Source organism: Magnolia sinica, chromosome 3, assembly GCF_029962835.1.
Source record: "Magnolia sinica isolate HGM2019 chromosome 3, MsV1, whole genome shotgun sequence".
In the NCBI taxonomy this organism is placed as follows: Eukaryota; Viridiplantae; Streptophyta; class Magnoliopsida; order Magnoliales; family Magnoliaceae; genus Magnolia; species Magnolia sinica.
In genome coordinates this window covers 1,499,920-1,521,193 of record NC_080575.1, presented here as the reverse complement: position 1 = coordinate 1,521,193, position 21,274 = coordinate 1,499,920, and the positions used below count along the sequence as shown (strand labels likewise).

Below are 21,274 nucleotides of genomic sequence, written 5' to 3'. Positions count from 1 at the left end.
CCTTTCAACAAAGACTTTAAAATCTCAACACAAACAATTCTGCTCTACAGATTTCAGGGTGGGGACTCAATTAACCATCAATCATATCAGATCATATTCTTAAGTAGACACTTTCTACTCTCAAGCAGAATAGAGGGGATTATAGCAAAGGCCCCAAAATAAATGACAAGTTGCGGGGGCAGGGAGAAAAAAAACGGAAATGAATCGCATCAAGAGCCCCTTATTTGAATCGAATGCTACAAAAATGCTGATACAGGAACACCTCTCAATGATTTAGAGCAACATGGAATGTGGATTCTCGATGTAGCCTTTAAATGCCTTTAAATACTCTGCACCAATAGCACCTAAAAATGCAATAACATGCCAACAAAGAAAGTGTCAAACCTATGCATAACAGTCTAAAATCGGTATACTCCGCCTCAATAAACTGGCTATGGTATTCTTTATGGGGTACATACCATCAATTACGCGGTGGTCGCAGCTTAATGTGGCAGACATGAAGGAACCAGACTCAAATTGATCAGGGCCCACACCAGGGATCACCCTCTTTTCAGCTGCTCCAATAGTCAACAAAAGACATAGCAGATGTGCATGTTAGAGAGAGGCCTGTGGATTAGGTGATACTATGATAGACATGGTGTAATCATAACCATTTGAATGGAATTTTGAAGGGGAAGAAGGGAGGTATGGTCTAAGAACAAGTCCTCGATTGAGCAATAGGTTTGCCTGACAAGCTAGTTTATTAAACAACACAGCACGTCCAGGGTAGAGTGCACCAGATGAGCAATCTAGGGTTTGTACATGTGCATCTCTTAACCCAGGCAATCACACAGACAGCTCATCTGACAAGCTCCATCTTCATGGGCCGCAGCCCAAAAGTCACACAAGATGTATGTCCTCAATCACTTATTAGAATTGTCTGACAGGTCAGACCTTTAAGCAACAAATCCAATCCACAGTGGAGCCCACCAGATGAGGAATCTGGATCACCGTAGAAATATCTAATCAGTGAAATTATAGTGCAATGACAGATCCTGAAACTCACCAGATCCAATGGCCAGAATAGCAGCTTGAGGAGGATTGATAATGGCACAGAACTGCTTAATTCCGGAGGGGCCTCCCAAATTTGACACAGTGAATGTGCCTCCCTGCAGAATGAATTCAATTAATGATACTAGGATTCAGGTTTCATGAGTCATCCCCCAACTCGACTAAAAGCCAAACAAAAGAGTTGCCAAGTGAAAATAAATAAATAAATAAAATAGAGAGAGAGAGTCTAGGCTGCACTCATGTCAGTTGTTTAAGGTTAGATTGAAAAGTACCCACCTCATAATCTTCAGGTTTTAGGCTGTTATCTTTGGCTTTTTGGGCCAAATGCCTAACCTCTTCGGCAATTTTAGATAGCCCTTTCTTATCTGCATCCTGCAAATGCATCCAATCTCATCTCTCAAATACTAATACATTAAAGTGGTCCCTTAAAAAGCATGGAATCTGAGACTCTTTAGGTCATTCCCATTACCCTGATTACAGGGACGAAGAGTCCATTTTCTGTTTGTACAGCTACATTGATATTCACATTGTGGAACCTGCATTAGTAAGGACAAAATGTTGTACATAATAAGGTAAAAAGGCATCATATATTGTGTTTGAGGAAGTATAAAAATATACAAATGCTCGACTAAGCATTTGCTCAACTCAAAAATGTACATGTGGCCCCACCTTTTGGTGGTCCAAAACATTATATGACAGGCACCATGGTGGATGGGAGATGCCCCAAGAATATATCCCATTTGATGATCTCACCTGACTGGGGTCATGTTAATGTGAAACATTGGTAGAAAGCGTCCATTTTCATGGATGGCTTGGATCATCTCATAGGAAAGATATTAGGGTGAGAACCATCCCATGATCATCCCACCAAATCAATAGCTTAGGCTTACTCAAAAGTGGGCCCCACTAGTACCACTGCAGTTCAATCAGAAAAAAGAGAGTTATTTCTTTGGAGCAAACACTATATAACATCTCTATTTTAATACTCACTGTCGAATGTAGTCATTCGTCCAAGAACTGTTGCACTGAGGAACTTTGCGAAGAGCCAAAGCAGCAGCCTGTGATTATAGTTCCATTGAAGTTAATCTATCATGAACATTCTCAAAAATGTACTTCTGAATTCTAAATCCTAAAAAAAAAAAAAAACTGAATTTCAAGCTCAATCTGTTGACACATGGTAAGTACCAAAGCATCCGCTGAAATGGGGTAACAAAACTGGCAAACTCAAATATAGTAACAGTGCAATGCAAAAGCCAACTTCTCCAAGGAATGCAACTTGCAAGGCAATCTAAAATGCCAAACACATCACCCCACATGTGCCAAAACAGAAGACGTGTACGAGATCAAGGCCGTTCATCAGGTCAGCCCCACAGTGAATGTTCTATCCAAAGATCGGGCCAATCCACTCTTCAGGAGGGCCACATGTGCATGATAGTGGATGATTAAAAGAGGATAACCAATTATCCACATTCACACATGCCCAACTGATGAGTGTACCTTTGTGGTTTTTTGGGCAACGGCACATTCACCACGGGTCCACCTAAGAGACCCAGGACGTTGCAGACACGTGCCACAATGGCACTAGCATTTGGTATTTGCATACGATAGATGCTTGTAAGTACTATTTCTTCCCATCAACTTCTTTAATGAGAACATAAAAAGAGCAAAATAATAATAGTATATATGAGTGAGTAAGATGGCAAACCTTTATTACAAGATCATTGACAGAAATCCGCTTCCCGCCAGAGGCTTCTTGTAGGGAATTTAGTTGGCTCCGTAAACTGAATAATACAAAACAAAATGCGAGAAAAAATGTCAACGCAATGAGAATATATTGAGAGTTTATCGATTAATAAAAGAAAATTGGAGAAATCAATACTCACTCCATAAGTTTGTCGACACAAGAGTCTACCGTTAAATAGTAATGAGGAATAGTTTGTTTCGATAGCAGCAATCGAGAAGCTGTGACCTGTCAAGATGGATGGCTATTTTCAGATATTACAAACTGGCATTTCAGCATGATATAGCTAAACTAGAGATAGCAAATACATCAGTGATATCTTGGAAATAATTACTTTTCTTATCTGAGAAACTGGAATATCTAAGTAATCTAATGTTTGAGTTGTTGTTCCCTTGGATGCTGGTGTGGGGGTACCCTTCACGCTAGAAGCTGCATTAATTAGAAAAGCAGAATAAACCAATCAGATTATGTACCACCAACAGAACCAAGGTACGAAAGTCAACAAAAATAGATTATTCAATTAATCCATTACACAACTGCTTTAAGTTTTTAACATTATCCAACCATCAGAAGCATAGCTAACACATACAAAGAAGCATCCAATGGAAGCATAGCTAACACATACAAAGAAGCATCCAATGGAAAAGAAATATTAGATTATAGATTGCAAAAAAATACCCAAGTAATCTTCAATATCAGCCTTGACAATGCGCCCATCGGGACCAGTACCTTTAATGCTTGAAAGTGGTACCTAAATAAATAAAATTTCCAACAAAGTATCACCCACATGCATTCAGAAATTGGTGTGTATAAATATCCAGTAAGAAACATGACTGCTGTTCCTACTGCAGCAAATGTCTTACATTGTGGTCTTGTGCCAATTTTCTTGCAAGAGGGCTCACGAAAATGCGATCTTCTGCTTTAGGACTTTCATCTGGCTTTGGAGTCTTTGGTGTAGGAGAACTAACAGGCTGAGATTCCTCTTTTTTGGGTGGGGTAGAAGTGGATGTCTCTTTAGCTCCAGCATCACCCGATGCCGAAGGTTTGTAATCCTTGAATTTCGCAATATCCTCCTCTTCTTCCACAGTTACAGCAATCACCTAAAAAGGGAACGATGTAAAAGAGTCCGCTAAAAGAATTGCAGGTGATCTGTTTCCATGTCAGAAGAGGTTAGTCCAGACCCCCTTTAGGAGTGTTTTGTAAATCAACTTGATCCGAAAGGGAGATGAACTGAGTTGGAGACTCAGTCAAGCCTTTATTGAATCTTGAATTCCAAGCCTTGACAAATCTTTAAAAATATATTATTGCTGAGTCTTGGTGAGACCAATGTTGCTGAGTTTTGTGACCCAACTTGCTGAGTTGCCACCCTAGAATCAACAAAGAAGATAACAACTAAATATAATTGTGGTGAATTTCTTATAGAAAAGATAAATACATACCTCACCAACTTTTATGTCTTTTGCACCATCACCCTGTATTATCTTAGCAAGATAGCCTTCCTCCATGCATTCCATCTCCACAGTTGCTTTATCCTAAGGAGAAACAAATAGATGTCTTTCAGACCTGTACAAGGAGTTATCCAGATTTTTTATGAAACACTAGATTTTAAGAATGATTCTCGCAGAAAAAGTCCTACAGTTTCAACTTCACATAGTACTTCACCAGGAGAAATCTTATCTCCCTCTTTCTTCAACCACCGTGCAATGTTTCCCTGAAAAACCCAGATCATAACAAGACGCATCATTTAATGAAATAATAAATAAAATAAAAGTTCAGAGGATGCAACCTGAACGTCTGCGTCTGGATGGGATATGCACATACCTCCGTCATCGTTGGAGAGAGAGACGGCATTCCAATGTCTTGGTGTGGAGGAAGACCTGAACCACATGTTGCAAACAATTGTCAGTAACATGGCTTAGTTTAGAATTGGCCCAGCTGAGTTTTAAAGATCGGTTGAGTTCAGTATTGTCAGTAAAAACTTGCGTGAATTTACATTGACTGAATTGAGCTTTGAGAGACTGAATTGAGCTTTGAGAGAAATGAAAGTTACCAGAATCAGAAGAAAAACCTCTTCTAGCAGATGCCTGTAGACTGATGAAGAAAAAAGTAACCTGTTATTTATGGTCACTAACTATAAACATGATACTGATACAATCATAGAGAGGAGGTTGACAAACAACAAACCATGAAGATGCCCTGTTTAACCCCGTGCCAGCCATTGGGATGCCCATTTTGGTTACTGTTCTTGAAAAATTACCCTCAAACCCCCCTAGTGGCATCTGGAAAGTTGATGCATAGGAATTATAATCATGTACATCCCAATAAACATCATTGAAAAAAGGTAATTCAATTTCAAATAGGTTCGTCGGACTTGAAAAAAAAAATGAGAAGGTAAAGGCAAGCATGAAGAGTAGCCAGTCACCTTGAAGGGGCCAAAATCTTTTGCTCGAGAACAGTAGCTGAAGCTCTTGATTGTACTCAAAGTGCTGCCAACGGGAAAGTTGTAAACACCCTCACTCTTACCAGTTGTGGGACCATGGCAGTGAGTGCTTACAAGACCTGTGAAATAACCAGAGCTGCTTAATGCACTCGAAACAGTAAAGTTAAGAACACTTCAAACTAATTGAACACAATTGGACAACTTCTAATAATGCATTTGGAAATTTGATGCTCTGTAAAACTCCAACATTTTTTTCTTTCATTGATAAAACGGACTCTGCAACAGGAAATAGTAATTAGAATGCCAATCTTCAAGTTGTACTCTAACATCAATTAGAATTATAGAAGAGGTGCACTCATTGGTACCAATACCACCCAAGGTGTTCCGTATCCATTATGATACGGCCATAAAGGCCGATACATATAGGTAACGGCCATGACCATTGCGCAATAAAGGGGTGAAACGGGGCAGTTAGTTTGTTGGGACCATATCGGCCATTACAACCCCCCGTAACGGCCGTTATAGGGCATAATGACTGTTACCCCCGTAATGGTCGAAAAATGACCACATTTTTTTATATGGAAATCCATTTTTCTCTCTTTTTTTTCACTTTTCTCATTCCAAAAACTTTCCAAAATCATTTTACAGCAGATTTCAACCACTCATTTTTTTAGGATTAAAACAGTAGATTACGAGGACCATTTTATTTAATAAATAAATAAATAAAAAGTGGTATACATGCTTTTTTTCCGATTTCTAATTCTAATGCTCAACTATGATGTGTAAACATTAGAGATACATATCCATGTTCATAAATTTACCAGATAGTCTCACCAAAGAGTGGACCGGTAAGCTACCATAAACGAAGTTCAAAAAAAAATAAAAATACATATTTGAAATATTTACATTATTTTGGATTTTCTAGGTATTTTTACAGAATATTTTGGGCAATTTTTTTCAACCGCTACAAGGGTCATAACGGTCGTTACACCCCTGTATCGGCCATTATGGCTGAGATGCCTGTATCAGTAATGGTGGTGACTGTTATAGCCACCATTACCGATACGGACTACCTTGATACCACCAAAAGCTTATGGTGGTACCAGGCAGAGATGTGATACCACCAAAAGCTTATGGTGGTACCAGGAAAATGTGGGGCCCACATTGTGTGTAGAGAACTTCTACAATTTTATTGCAGTGTTAACTTTCACTGAAGCTTGTACCAGAGTTAGGTGGTCTAGCTACATATCAATTCACTATATCTATTTCTCTAACTCAATTTTGTGTTCAGCTCACCTCTATATGCACAAACTCAAAGCATTTCTAAAGTTGCCCATCACATGAATTTATACATTGCTATTATGCTGTCTATTAGTCATGCATTAGTTGCTGATAGAAAGTTATGCAAGTTTCAATTTGCACATATGAGCTTGAGTCCTCTTGTTTATTCTTGGAGTTAGTTAAGATGTAGCATCGTGTGTATTTAGAAGTTGTATGATGTTATAGCTTCTTTTTTTATTCAATATAAAACATTTCAGTTCATTCTAGATCCTGCTTGATTTCATTCAAAGAGTCTCCTTTATGGTTTATGTGATGACTGTGGAATACATTAATTGGCTATGATGACAAAACTCCAACTGCATGGAAATTCAAAAAAGAATGTAGATGTCAAGAAATCTAGCAAACTACTCACCATCTCCTTTATCGCCACAGGCACCAGCATCTTTAGAAAAGCAACGGAACAAAATTGCAGGCTCGTGCCGGAGAATGTTCTGAGCATTCTGTAACTGGAAATGCAAGTTTAGAAGAAATCAAACTATAAATGTTTAAAAAAAAAAAAACAAAACAAAACAAAAACAAAAGAAAAAGAAAAAAAGGTGAATTGTTGCCGAAGCAACCAAGGAGAAATGAAAACATGAAGTTCGGTGAAGCCAATAGCATGGAAAGATGTAATTTATGTACATAAGAAACCTGTAAAGTGAGATGGATTGAAAAGGTCAGTGATCCGAATTACTTTATATGGTAGGCCCATGCTGGATGGGAGATATCATAAAATGCTCCTTCATCAAATGGCCCTTAATGTACGATCATTGTTAGTAACTGTCCATTTCCATGGCTCACTTGATAAGGAGATATTAGCATATGGCCCATTCCATGGTGGGGAGACCACATGAACAACCTAGATACCTAAAAACGGGCCCACCTCTATCAAGGACCATAGCCTTACTAATGGTCATCAAGTCCTTTTGGCCCTTCAGAGCCCAATTCTGGATCATCACAAACTCCAACTGCTTTCTCATAATTAAAAATAATAATAATAAAAAATCACATGCTCCTCCAAAAACAAAGCACTAGAGATGTGCACATCAAAGGAAACTGAGATCCCATGAAACGATGAGGTTCATTGATGTAACACCCCGTGTTTCCAGAACCCAAGTACGAGACTTGCTCTGGAGACCCGAGAGTTAATAAATCAAAGATCTAGCAGAAGATTAAAATCAGAGTATGATAGCGTAAGCAAGCATGGATTAATATCATATAAGCTCAATTATTTAGCCCACTCAGCTGGAGGCCTTATTATACTTTTTTATTTTTAAACAAAAATTATCAATGTATCAAATTAAACATAAGAGCACTACTGCTATTAATTTAAATCGAAACAACCGGCCGCTTCTTGTTGTGGCTCGTCTTCGTAATATCCGTTTTCAGGCTCCACCATCGTACCGTTAGGGTCAGTACTATCGTTTTCTCCACCTATACCTGCATACTCTGTACGGTTGGATATTCGATGAATGAGTGGCTAGCTCAGTGTGAATTCCCCTCAAAATTACACACCGCCGCCTTAGCTAAGCATAGTTAAAAAAAACAATAAGCATTCAATATAGTACATGATGCAGTCTTCTTATATGCATGGATGCGTGAATGCACATCGACCTGGGGATGTTTATCCAGTCGGACTTGGTCTCGTCACCCATGCAATCATCGACCTGGGGATGTATCCAGTTGGACAAATAGGTCGATAGTCGGTGGTTTGGGAGCTAGCATAGTAATCCCTTAATGCTCCTAAGGGAACATGCTACAACATCCAGAATTAGCCACCCGTCATCGCCAATATGCTATGGATGCATGATCAGTCAACCCGTTATTATTCCAATTACAATCAGCCATTTTAAGTTACTCAATGGTCACTACGGGGGGCTCGTCACCCAGCGTAGGCCGACAGCTCGGGCATAGTGTTCCATTACCACCATCCCCGGCTCATGAGATTTCTTCCACCTTAGGATGCTTAATGAAACCCATTGATTAGTGGTCAATTAAATTAATTAAGTAGGGAATCTCACGTCCTACATAACCTTCAATCGAGGGTTCATTCGATTCCACACTCCATCATGTTACATCCTAAGTATGGGTTCACATACACTAGAGGGTTTACCCACTAATAAGTGTAGTGAATATAGGTTCATAATGACTTACAACAATTCATATGAGACTATACTACTATAGCATGACAGGCATATGTTAAGCATAATAATCAAGACAGGTCATGATGTGAACTATAAATTAAAATGAGAGCTATCATGTAGCAACTATCACATGCAATCATGTTTCACAATTATCAATCGTAAATCATATATAAATCATACAAGAGATCGCATGCTATGAATTAAAAATTTTAACATTTGATAAAGACTATAACTTAAACCAATTTGGAAATGGAAAGCTTAAGGGGAAAAATCATCACCTTATACTTTGAATCGCCTACCAGTGTTGCTAGGGAGTGCGTGTTTCCTTAGAATCAAACCCTATCATGAGTTATAAATTTATACAGTTATGTTCAAGCTTACAAACTATTTAGGGTTAAGGTCTCAACCTAAGGTTTAGATTACCTAGCCGGGTCGAACATTGATACATGTAAGATCCAGGTAACGTTAACCACACTCCACATGGAATATATGTATAGTGATCAAACCAGAGATCATGTGGGCCCCTCAGATTACTAGAGAAGTAGTACCCCATCCAAGTCGGCAGGTGGGATGGAAAACTTCGGCCAACTGGCGTGCACGATTGGGATTTATTTGGTAATAATACCAATAAGAGAGGGGTTTTATAGCAATGGATGAAAAGATAGATATTTATATATTAAAATCAGGAAGTGAGAGCCAGACCTTTTAATGTGGCCGAAATGCAACCAGTTTCAAGAGATCCGCACTAGAACTGGAATCGAAATTTTAAAACAGAAAACTACATGAGGTGATCAAAACAGGAGAATTTAGATCCAACTAAACGGGAGAACGGCAAAATTCTAATAATGGTGGGAATTGGAGTTCAGATTTGGGGTTTTACCTGAATCTTTTAGCTTTCTCTTTCTCCCACGTTTCTTCTTTTCTTTCTGTGGTGGCTTATACTGGTGGGACAGGAGGTCTTTTGTAAACATGAGGACCCGTGCGTATCCTTCACGCAACTGGATGATTGGCTGAACTTACGCAGAACAATTACCACTACCGGTTTCAATGGAAATCGGCTATCCTTGTGTGGCTAGTGCGCACGCCACGAGTTGTATAGAGTCTTTCAATTTTTTGAGGTTTTGGATTTTGTCGCGTAACTAACTGAATGGATGGTTCAAATCATCTTAGGGACGATCGTGGTGGGCCACGACTCATCCCAGTGGACAGTCGTCCGTGAATGCGGAAGGAAGAAAGGATTTCCTTCACGTGAAATCTGGGCTGAAATCTTGGCTAGCCTTGGTTTTGGTGATCCTTAAGAGTGTACACATTATGTGTACATGCACCACCAATGTGTGTGGCCTTCAGTGAGGATTAGTGAGATCCATACCGTCTGTCATGTTTTATGGGTCCTATTTAGGCCATCTGACTATGGGTGGTGCAAGATCAAAACTCAAGTGGCCCATGCTAATGGGGCACACCCCAAATCTAAACTACATATCGTTACAATGACGATTTTCATGGGCATTGGTGTAGCATGCGAGAGAGTTCCTTTTCCAAATCGGTCCTTCAGTTAGCAGGGTCCACTGAGGGTGGGGATCATCCCATATGGAGTGGTGAGATCTATTGATGTTAATCCTAGTTGGAACATGATTGATCTATTGATGCTAATCCTAGTTGGAACGTGATTATTTTAGGAGGAAGAAACGGAGGTAGTTCTTTTTGAATTTGAATACATATTTCGGAAGGATTTCTATCTTGGAGAGTTGTGATTTACTGTAGCATTGAATGGGGTCCACTTTAATGGCATTTCCATAGATCTAATCTGTTCATTAGTTTTGTAGGGTTGTTTTAAGCCAGGGGCCAAAATATGGTGAGAATCCATTGATCAGGTGATCCACACGCGGGGTAGGGAAGTGGGGTGAAACCCGTCATTCCGCTCGGTTTAGTCGCTGTAACAACAGCTAGCTTGTGCGGAAAAAATGCCAATCCTGTTTGATTAGGTGGGGTCCACTTGTGATGATCTTTCGGAGAATCCATGCCATTCACCACTATTTGCATGTCGTTGTAGCCCACAGCCCCAAGTTTGAGTCAGATCCGCTTTCCAGGTGGGCCACACGATCTATTAATACATTAAATGATATTTAACGTCAAACCCCATGCACGTAGAAATTTGAATGAATTGAGATATTTTGTGAGAAATTCACTTTACTACTTATAGTTGTACGATTCGCTCTGTTCATTGTGTTCCCCATATCCTGCTAGGATTAAGGTCCAAAAATGGGGCAGATCTGTTGATCGGGTGGGCCATACTATCCAATTCAAGCATCAATGGTGGCATGTAATGGCATTCACTATTTACGAACTCGCCATCCATTTTTCAACCGGCATCATTGTAACACCCCGAACTTTTCAATACCCGAGTATTGAAAGTCCTCGAGTGTTACCATAAATTTAACCTATTATATATACGTGTACAGTACCAATTTAGTCAACCTAACCCTACATCCATCCTCCAACATGAATCTGACCGATTATGAATGATATTCATCCATAAATCAAGTCGTCCGACCATTGCTCATTTAGTTCGATATATGTACCTTCCTTTAACTAAATCAATGAATAAGTCTTTATTTATAATGATTAAAATATAAATCCTTTTGTAAGAATTGTTTAGAAAATGACATATAATCATCTAAAACCATTAGATTTCACAAATTCTTAGATCAACAATAATTACGAAAATGCCGTCGACATATACCTTGAATTCCAACTCACAAGGTTCTCATGATCTATTTTGTGTGAAACTTTATACCAGGCCTAATTATCATAAATCAATTGTACACATCAAATTTCAGCCCTTAGATCACATTAATTTAGCTACTTGATCCCTACATCCGTCCGTACACTTATCAGATCAAGATTCTGATCCGTTCACCTTGTTCACACCATATGAATATGCTTAACCCACCATTTGAATTATAATCTGAGAAACCTACACGTGTGAATAAGACACCCTAATCCGACGATACACATGCTTTACCCCTAATCCTCCTGAAACCTGCTTTACATACTATCCGTTTACGAAATTGACCATATACCCACCTACATACATAGTAAGAGTGCTAACCATTAAGTTCTCTTATTTTTAGCTAGTTATCTGACCCCCAGTCATATTTGGATCTGCCAAACGGGCCACAAGAACATCACGGTAAACCGATCATCATGAAGATCTTAGATTCTAAGTCCAAACTGCCCGGTAACTTGTTGATTTGAGGTGTACAAATATTATTTTGGAATTTTGAAGTATATTAGCCATTAAAAGAACATTTTATTCATCTTCGGGAGATCGGGACCCAAACTGGATCACAAGAAAGAGCACGAAAAATTATGCATGTTCGTCAAATTTCAAGACATTCGGACGGCACATTTCGACATAACAGGCGTCGGATGCCGGTTGAGAAATGGATGGCGAGTTGGTAAATAGTGAATGCCATTACATGCCACCATTGATGCTTGAATCGGATAGTATGGCCCACCCGATCAACAGATCTGCCCCATTTTTGGACCTTAATCCTAGCAGGATATGGGGAACACAATGAACAGAGCGGATCGTACAACTATAAGTAGTAAAGTGAACTTCTCACAAAATATCTCAATTCATTCAAATTTCTATGTGCATGGGGTTTGACGTTAAATACCATTTAATGTATTAACAGATCGTGTGGCCCACCTGGAAAGCGGATCTGACTCAAACTTGGGGCTGTGGGCTACAACGACATGCAAATAGTGATGAACGGCATGGATTCTCCGAAAGATCATCACAAGTGGACCCACCTAATCAAACAGGATTGGCATTTTTTCCGCACAAGCTAGCTGTTGTTACAGCGACTAAACTGAGCGGAATGACGGGTTTCACCCCACTTCCCTACCCCACGTGTGGGTCACCTGATCAATGGATTCTCATCATATTTTGGCCCCTGGCCTAAAACAGCCCTACAAAACTAATGAACGGATTAGATCTATGGAAATGCCATTAAAGTGGACCCCACTCAATGCTACAGTAAGTCACAACTCTCCAAGATAGAAATCCTTCCGAAATATGTATTCAAATTCAAAAAGAACTACCTCCGTTTCTTCCTCCTAAAACAATCACGTTCCAACTAGGATTAGCATTAATAGATCAATCATGTTCCAACTAGGATTAGCATCAATAGATCTCACCACTCCATATGGGATGATCCCCACCCTCAGTGGACCCTGCTAACTGAAGGACCGATTTGGAAAAAGGAACTCTCTCGCATGCTACACCAATGCCCATGAAAATCGTCATTGTAACGATATGTAGTTTAGATTTGGGGTGTGCCCCATTAGCATGGGCCACTTGAGTTTTGATCTTGCACCACCCATAGTCAGATGGCCTAAATAGGACCCATAAAACATGACAGACGGTATGGATCTCACTAATCCTCACTGAAGGCCCCACACATTGGTGGTGCATATACACATAATGTGTACACTCCTGAGAATCACCAAAACCAAGGCTAGCCAAGATTTCACGTGAAGGAAATCCTTTCTTCCTTCCGCATTCATGGACAACCGTCCACTGGGACGAGTCGTGGCCCACCACGATCGTCCCTAAGGATGATCTGAACCATCCATTCAGTTAGTTACGCGACAAAACCCAAAACCTCCAAAAATTGAAAGACTATACAACTCGTGGCGTGCGCACCAGCCACACAAGGATAGCCGTTTTCCATTGAAACCGGTAGTGGCAATTGTTCTGCGTAAGTTCAGCCAATCATCCAGTTGCGTGAAGGATACGCACGGGTCCTCATGTTTACAAAAGACCTCCCGTCCCACCAGTATAAGCCACGACAGAAAGAAAAGAAGAAACGTGGGAGAAAGAGAAAGCTGAAAGATTCAGGTAAAACCCCAAATCTGAACTCCAATTCCCACCATTATTAGAATTTTGCCGTTCTCCCGTTTAGTTGGATCTAAATTCTCCTGTTTTGAACACCTCATGTAGTTTTCTGTTTTAAAATTTCGATTCCAGTTCTAGTGCGGATCTCTTAAAACCGGTTGCATTTCGGCCACATTAAAAGGTCTAGCTCTCACTTCTTGATTTTAATATATAAATATCTATCTTTTCATCCATTGCTATAAAACCCCTCTCTTATTGGTATTATTACCAAATAAATCCTAATCGTGCACGCCAGTTGGCCGAAGTTTTCCATCCCACCTGCCGACTTGGATGGGGTACTACTTCTCTAGTAATCTGAGGGGCCCACATGATCTCTGGTTTGATCACTATACATATATTCCATGTGGAGTGTGGTTAACGTTACCTGGATCTTACATGTATCAATGTTCGACCCGGCTAGGTAATCTAAACCTTAGGTTGAGACCTTAACCCTAAATAGTTTGTAAGCTTGAACATAACTGTATAAATTTATAACTCATGATAGGGTTTGATTCTAAGGAAACACGCACTCCCTAGCAACACTGGTAGGCGATTCAAAGTATAAGGTGATGATTTTTCCCCTTAAGCTTTCCATTTCCAAATTGGTTTAAGTTATAGTCTTTATCAAATGTTAAAATTTTTAATTCATAGCATGCGATCTCTTGTATGATTTACATATGATTTACGATTGATAATTGTGAATCATGATTGCATGTGATAGTTGCTACATGATAGCTCTCATTTTAATTTATAGTTCACATCATGACCTGTCTTGATTATTATGCTTAACATATGTCTGTCATGCTATAGCAGTATATTCTCATATGAATTGTTGTAAGTCATTATGAATCTATATTCACTACACTTATTAGTGGGTAAACCCTCTAGTGTATGTGAACCCATACTTAGGATGTAACATGATGGAGTGTGGAATCGAATGAACCCTCGATTGAAGGTTATGTAGGACATGAGATTCCCTACTCAATTAATTTAATTGACCACTAATCAATGGGTTTCATTAAGCATCCTAAGGTGGAAGAAATCTCATGAGCTGAGGATGGTGGTAATGGGACACTATGCCCGAGCTGTCGGCCTACGCTGGGTGACGAGCCCCCCGTAGTGACCATTGAGTAACTTAAAATGGCTGATTGTAATTGGAATAATAACGGGTTGGCTGATCATGCATCCATAGCATATTGGCGATGACGGGTGGCTAATTCTGGATGTTGTAGCATGTTCCCTTAGGAGCATTAAGGGATTACTATGCTAACTCCCAGACCACCGACTATCGACATATTTGTCCAACTGGATACATCCCCAGGTCGATGATTGCATGGGTGACGAGCCCAAGTCCGACTGGATAAACATCCCCAGGTCGATGTGCATTCACGCATCCATGCATATAAAAAGACTGCATCATGTACTATATTAAATGCTTATTGTTTTTTTTAACTATGCTTAGCTAAGGCGGCGGTGTGTAATCTTGAGAGGAATTCACACTGAGTTGGCCACTCATCCATCAAATATATAACCATACAGGTAGCACAGGTGGCTTAAGTGATATGCACGTTCAGACTGATGAGGAGCTGTATAATAGTCAAGGATGCGTAGCTGTACCTACCAAGGAAGTTGCGCGATCTTACGGCTTTCGTTTATATGTTTTTATATATTCCTCATGTATGTAAATCTTGTAATGTTAATGTGGAGGCATTGGTTTGTATAAGTCATTATGGGCAAACTCTTGTATACTCTAAATGTAAATGAAAATATTCCTTTATGCTGACTTGTCCATTCTACGCTTATCTGCTAACTCTGATAAAAGAAAAAGATTATATATGAAATTTGACTTTTTTTTAAGTTAACACTCGGGTTCTTGGGAAACGGGTCATATACTCGGGTCCTGAAAACACGGGGTGTTACAATTGACCATTAGCTAAGATGCCATCCTCGAACTCTCAAAAGACATTACAAAAGATCTCTGCAAAACTCCGAGGATGTTTTCTCCCCTTGCATTGAGGTAATCCCGCTCCACCATTAGAGAGCATGAAAAGCAAGAAAGAAAAATCCTATATATTGAAGGAGCACATGAGCTTGACCGCCCTTTGTATCCATAGTAATAGCCTACGAAGCCGAAAACAACAACAACACTTCACCTGTGCAGGTAACACCTTATCATATCTCCAACCTATGCCGGCCCAAATTCCCCAATTTTGATATCCTAATATTGATGACTCTTAACTAACAAAATCTGGGAAAGCATCATTTGCAACCATCAAACTGTGGCAACGTACAGCTTAGAGAGCTGATGACATTAACATTAAAATGGCAAACCCAAATCAACTGATGGCTTGCAAAAGCTACAATATTAGCACATATCTGCTCAAGGTATTTAAATAATAATAATATTAATAATAATAACAAAGGAAACTTAGTGGCATCAAAACTTTTTTAAATACCCTAAACTCGCGAGTTCAAATGGGGCTTTTAACAGAACAACTAGAGTAGCTGTTTTCAAACAAACGGTAGGAGTAATGGATTCAAACAAAATGGAGGCTAGAATGCCTTTGGTAATATTGAAGAACCTGTAGACGCAACTCTTGGTGGAAAGCAATTCCACCAAAGCCACATCACAGCTTCCAAAAAAAAGTCTGGGCCTGTGGAAAATAGCATGTGCACTGACAGGATGTGAAATACTTCTTGCTAGTTAAGAGGTTTTTCTCAATTTTGCATGAAGCTAACAAGGCAGCCAAAGCTCTGGCTAAGGAGGGTCAAGGAACAGCTCTTTGTATAGGAAAGCATGCCTTCTTCTTTTTTTCCTAAGGCGTGAGTGTGTGGGCGTGTATTAAAAATTTTTAAAAAAAAAAAAAAAACACAAATTTTAAATGCCTTTTTTTTTCCTCTTTTCTTTCTTTAAACAAATCATCCATGATAAAGAATAAATACAAAAGAAAAGTACAAAGGGTTTTAAGAATTAAATACCTTTCTCGAGTAGCTGATCATATGAGAAGTATGCGTCATAGTCTGATCTGTTTAAGTCTAGTTTGATTATCTCACCTCAGCACTTCCCAAGCCCAAACTGTCCATGAAAAAAAGCATGAAATGGCACAAGAAAATTATAATAATCCCATTCAATAAAAGTTGAAATGACCCCACAATGATGCCTCTTGAGACATCTTGTTTGAGAGTTCTAAATCATTCTAATAATCCATACAAATACTTATGTGCAAGATTTTTTTTTAAATGACTTTTTCTGCACAATGGAGAACACGATCAATGAAATTGGAGAAGGAACTGTTCATAAAGGTGTCAAAACATTTCTTTGTTCTAAAAGATAAGATGAAACAACTATTCCATAATAATATTTGTCTACTTATGCTTCCATTAGCTTTGTGTGATAGGCAAATAGAGACGGTCATGTTATGTTACGTCTTTGAAGTATTTCTATTTTTAGAAACAAAAACAGCCTTCCTCATTTACATAAAATTCTAGTGAGTAATTACACAAATATCATCTCTCTTTATCTCTATTTCCCTTGTCCCTCTTTCCCTTGTTTTTCTTCTTTCTTAATAAAATCTGTGGTTGACCACAAAATTACACAAATATCATGTTTATAAAGCAGATACATCCATTTGTCTAAAGGCTGTGGCTTTCCACCTATTTTACCATTTTATAGTTTCTTATCCTAAAAGGCCAAGAAAAATAAGAAATCAAAAGCTTACAGCTTCAACGTGCAAAAACCCAAGGCAATTCATCTGTCCCAAATAAATAGAGCAGAGCTCAAATACTAACAAACGTTCCAAAGCATAACACAATCAAATTAACCTCTTAACAGAAATTTGAAGAAGTTAAGGGCCTGTTGGACACAACATCAAAAGGGGAATTTGATGCCTAAATGATGTTTTGAGCCAAACCCCTTCTATTGTAGTGTGTTTGGGTGCACTTCTGCAAACCCTAGTTGATCCCCCACCCACGAAAACAGACGTTAAATAGTCCAAAGCATAACACAATCAAATTAACCTCTTGAAAGAAATTTGAAGAAGTTAAAGGCCCGTTGGACACACCATCAAAAGGATCATTTGATGCCTAAAGATGTTTTGAGACAAACCCCTTCTATTGTAGTGTGTTTGGGTGCACTTCCACAAACCCTAGTTGATCCCCCACCCACCAAAATGGGCATTAAATGGTCCACTCACCGAAAACCAATTGGATTGATTATCAGAAAATAGACCGATAAAGTCAATACAGACTTGCTCTTGCGAGAAAACCCCTTTTGTGGAAGTTGAGTCCAAACAGGCCCTAAGAAAAAGGTTAGATAACATATGATTAAGTTAATTGAGAACACTTAGACCATTGAAGATAACATGGACTTTGGCATCATTTTGAGAAGATGGAATGTAGTCCAGAAACCAGCGACATGATTCTTGGCCTTAGTAATGGTGCCCCTAAAGGCTTCTTCAAAATAGGTAGTGATCAAAGGCAATGAGACCCTTTCTAAGTTGGTTGGTAGGTCAAGAGGTATTTTCCATATTAAATGTTTAATGGCAGACGATGCAACAACACTTCAGATTACACATTTCCGACATCCAGATGGCATTTAACTGTCTTAGAGTGAGTCATCGAAGAAAAAAAAAAATTTAAGTCTTTTGGTCCATTAGAGATCTTGGTGGTTCATCTGAAAGCATGATGAGGCGCAACAAGACAGCATTGGGACAAAATTAATAAATGAAAAGCAAATCGCCGGAGCCAGAATCAAGACTCATGCTCTTGAGGACTTTGCAAACAATATTGGTCATAGAACAGGCTTCTATTTTATTGACCTACGTTGGACTATTTTTTGTTTGGCAGGGGGCAACCAATGGAAGTATAAATGAACTTAACCTAACGGAATCAAATTCCACAAACATAGAGTGAAACGGCTAATTTCTTCTTTTGGGTGCATTTGGTTGAACTAAATATCATGATATTTCTTTATAGTCAGTCTAATTTGAGGCAAATTTCATGATATTTCATTAAATTTGGAGCAACCAAACAGACACTTCACTAGAACATCAGCTACATAATTAAACTCCCTCCTCACATGAGTAAATTGAAATGTTCATTGTAAAGGCAAGAGACCTAACTTGGACATCGAGATTCAAAATTCCAGCTCAGTCAAATTTTCATTCCTGAAACCCACATGACTCAGGCAAGCCCTGAGTTAACTCGACCGGTTGGAACAAGTTATGAGAGGGATCATCCAATTTGGGTCAGGCCCCCACCCTCTTTTCTGAATCAGAATCAGGCCATCCGGTCTTCCCATCTGCCATGTATACTTGATATTGGGTGGCATTTTAAACAGCATCCCTGTTATTGGGAGATTCGAAAGAATCGCTATTCTTCATGAAAGAGAGATTTCTTTTCTTTTGGCAAACGCATCACATTACTTTAAACACGTCTATCATGTCTTATTTTTCATTGTTTCGCAAGCGAATAGCATCATTTGAAACGATTGTAAATGGACGTAAGATAAATCCAATTTTCCGATTTTCTGATAACTAAGCCCTATTTCATGTTTGGAATTAGTGCCACCCAACTCCTCCCGATAGGTTTTACAGATAAAAACCTTTAAAAAAGGTTTGTTTGGTTGCACTAGATTTCATCAAATGTCATGGAATTTTGCACTGATTGATCATGAAATATCATGATATTTGGTGTAACCAAACGCAGATTAAATTTTAAAAAATAAAATATCTATATTTATACCTGCTGTCTTGCGCGTGAGGAGAGTCAGCTTGACAGAGGGAAAGACAGGTAGAAGAGGGATCGGGAGACACAGAAGGCAGAAAGATAGAGAAAGACAGTCAGATGGGAGAGGGTTTTCTTTCCGACGGCGCGAGCGTACCTCGCGTAGTTAGATGGAGAGCGTAACTTTCGCTCCTGCAGCGCCACGTGGGGGAGGACTGACTGGACGCGTGTTTCCTGTTTCTGGTGGTGTGGCCCGCTTGGATGTCTCATTCAATGACGTGCATGAAACAATCCGTGCGGATGAGATCCAACCCAAACACCAGGCTTGCCACCCTGCTTAAGATGAAAACTTAGGTGGGCCATTGAAACGGCCGCCATCATTAAACTCATCTAAATAGCCAGTGGAAACGGATTGGCTACTCCCCCTGCTGGTGGTCGGTGCTCTGTGGGCCCACCATGATTTATGTGTTTCATCCATTCCGTCCATCTAATATTATAGATCATTTTATGGTATTAAAGAAAGAAGTGGGGCATATCTCAATCTCAGGTGGACCGATTTAGAGGAAACAATGTTAAATGAACATTGACCATTAAAAATGTTTTGGGGGTAATAAAAGTTTTGGATCAAGCTGATCTTTATTGTTTTCCTTCATTTGGGTCTTTATGACCTAATCAACAATAGATTTGGATGTCAAATAAACAGTACAGGACCTTAGGAGGATTTTAATGATGGATATCCGGTCATTATTTTTTTCTCATGGTGTGGTCCACCTAAGATTTTTATCCTTATCATCTTTTGTATCGAGCCCTGAAATGATTAAAAAATGAATAAATAGAAGGGATGAAACACGTACATCATTGCAAGGCCCGCGGAGCACCGACCACTAGCCAGGGGGCTGGTGTCAGGGAGGTGCGGATTTCCTGCGAAAGCCTTTCGCAGGAAGTTCCTGCGCAAGATTTTGTGTGGGGCCCACTACGATGTTTTTGAGAAATCCACTCGGTCCATCCGTTTTTAGACTTCATTTCAGAACATGCGACCAAAATTGAGGAGGATCAGAGACTCAATTGGGCCACACGAGAAGAAACTGTAGGGATTTAGTGACCACCGTTGAAGCATTTATATGGCCACAAAAGTTCTGTATCGGTTTAATTTCTTGGCTTTTTCACTTCATCTCAGTGAAAATGACCTTATAAATGGTTTGGATGGAATATAAACATCAAGGTGGATCCTGGGAAGGTTTCAACGGTAGGAATTCCTTTCCACACTATTTCATTTAGTATGGCTCACTTGAGTTTTGGATCCTAATAATTTTCGGTCTCATGTCCTAAAATGAGTTCAAAAAACGGATGGACGGTTTGGATTTCTAACAAACTTCACAATGGGCCCATCCAGAATCCTTGCGCAGGAACTTCCTGCGAAAGGCTTTCGCAGTAAATCCGCGTCCGTGTCAGGGGGAGTAGCCAATCCGCCTCCATCGCTAGTGAGGTCAAACATGGTGTATGCAGGAAGCGGATTGGCTGGTGTACCGCACATCAGCAATAGAGCTATTGTTGATACGTGTTGCGTGGAGATAACGCCGACCTCCTCGAGCTCTGTGTTGTACAAATGGTTCGAAGGAGATCAAGGTGAAATGGTTTCCAATGATGTATTTATTATATTTACACCGGTCATCCATTTTTCGAGATCATTTTAAATCATGAGAAAAAAAAAAAAATATCCAAAACTAAAATGAACCACAACAAAAATAGCAGGAACGATAATAATTTTCTAAGGCCAACCATAACGTTTAATTTCCATGCGATCTGTTAATAAGATCACAAAAATATAGATGAAGAGGAAAAACAAATTTCACATCCGAAACTTGTTGATGAAGGCCAACACATCAACTATATAGCTGGTGTGCGGTACACCA

The 21,274-nt window shown here is 39.4% G+C and overlaps 1 protein-coding gene across 1 annotated transcript; it reads right to left on the bottom strand.

The window, feature by feature from the left end:
- Window positions 1–51: 51 nt before the first annotated feature.
- LOC131239227 (dihydrolipoyllysine-residue acetyltransferase component 2 of pyruvate dehydrogenase complex, mitochondrial-like) lies at window positions 52–19,545 on the bottom strand. The gene is made up of 20 exons (XM_058236830.1): window positions 19,380–19,545; window positions 16,617–16,713; window positions 6,925–7,018; window positions 5,214–5,350; window positions 4,976–5,070; window positions 4,842–4,882; window positions 4,613–4,668; window positions 4,428–4,502; window positions 4,231–4,323; window positions 3,655–3,891; window positions 3,470–3,542; window positions 3,126–3,220; window positions 2,934–3,019; window positions 2,756–2,831; window positions 2,041–2,108; window positions 1,520–1,586; window positions 1,327–1,422; window positions 1,046–1,148; window positions 459–554; window positions 52–344 (listed from the first exon to the last, which is right to left on the bottom strand). The coding sequence occupies exons 2-20, from the start codon at window positions 16,653–16,655 to the stop codon at window positions 274–276; spliced, it is 1,698 nt and encodes a 565-aa protein (XP_058092813.1). The 5' UTR covers window positions 16,656–16,713; window positions 19,380–19,545; the 3' UTR covers window positions 52–273.
- Between the last annotated feature and the right edge of the window lie 1,729 nt (window positions 19,546–21,274).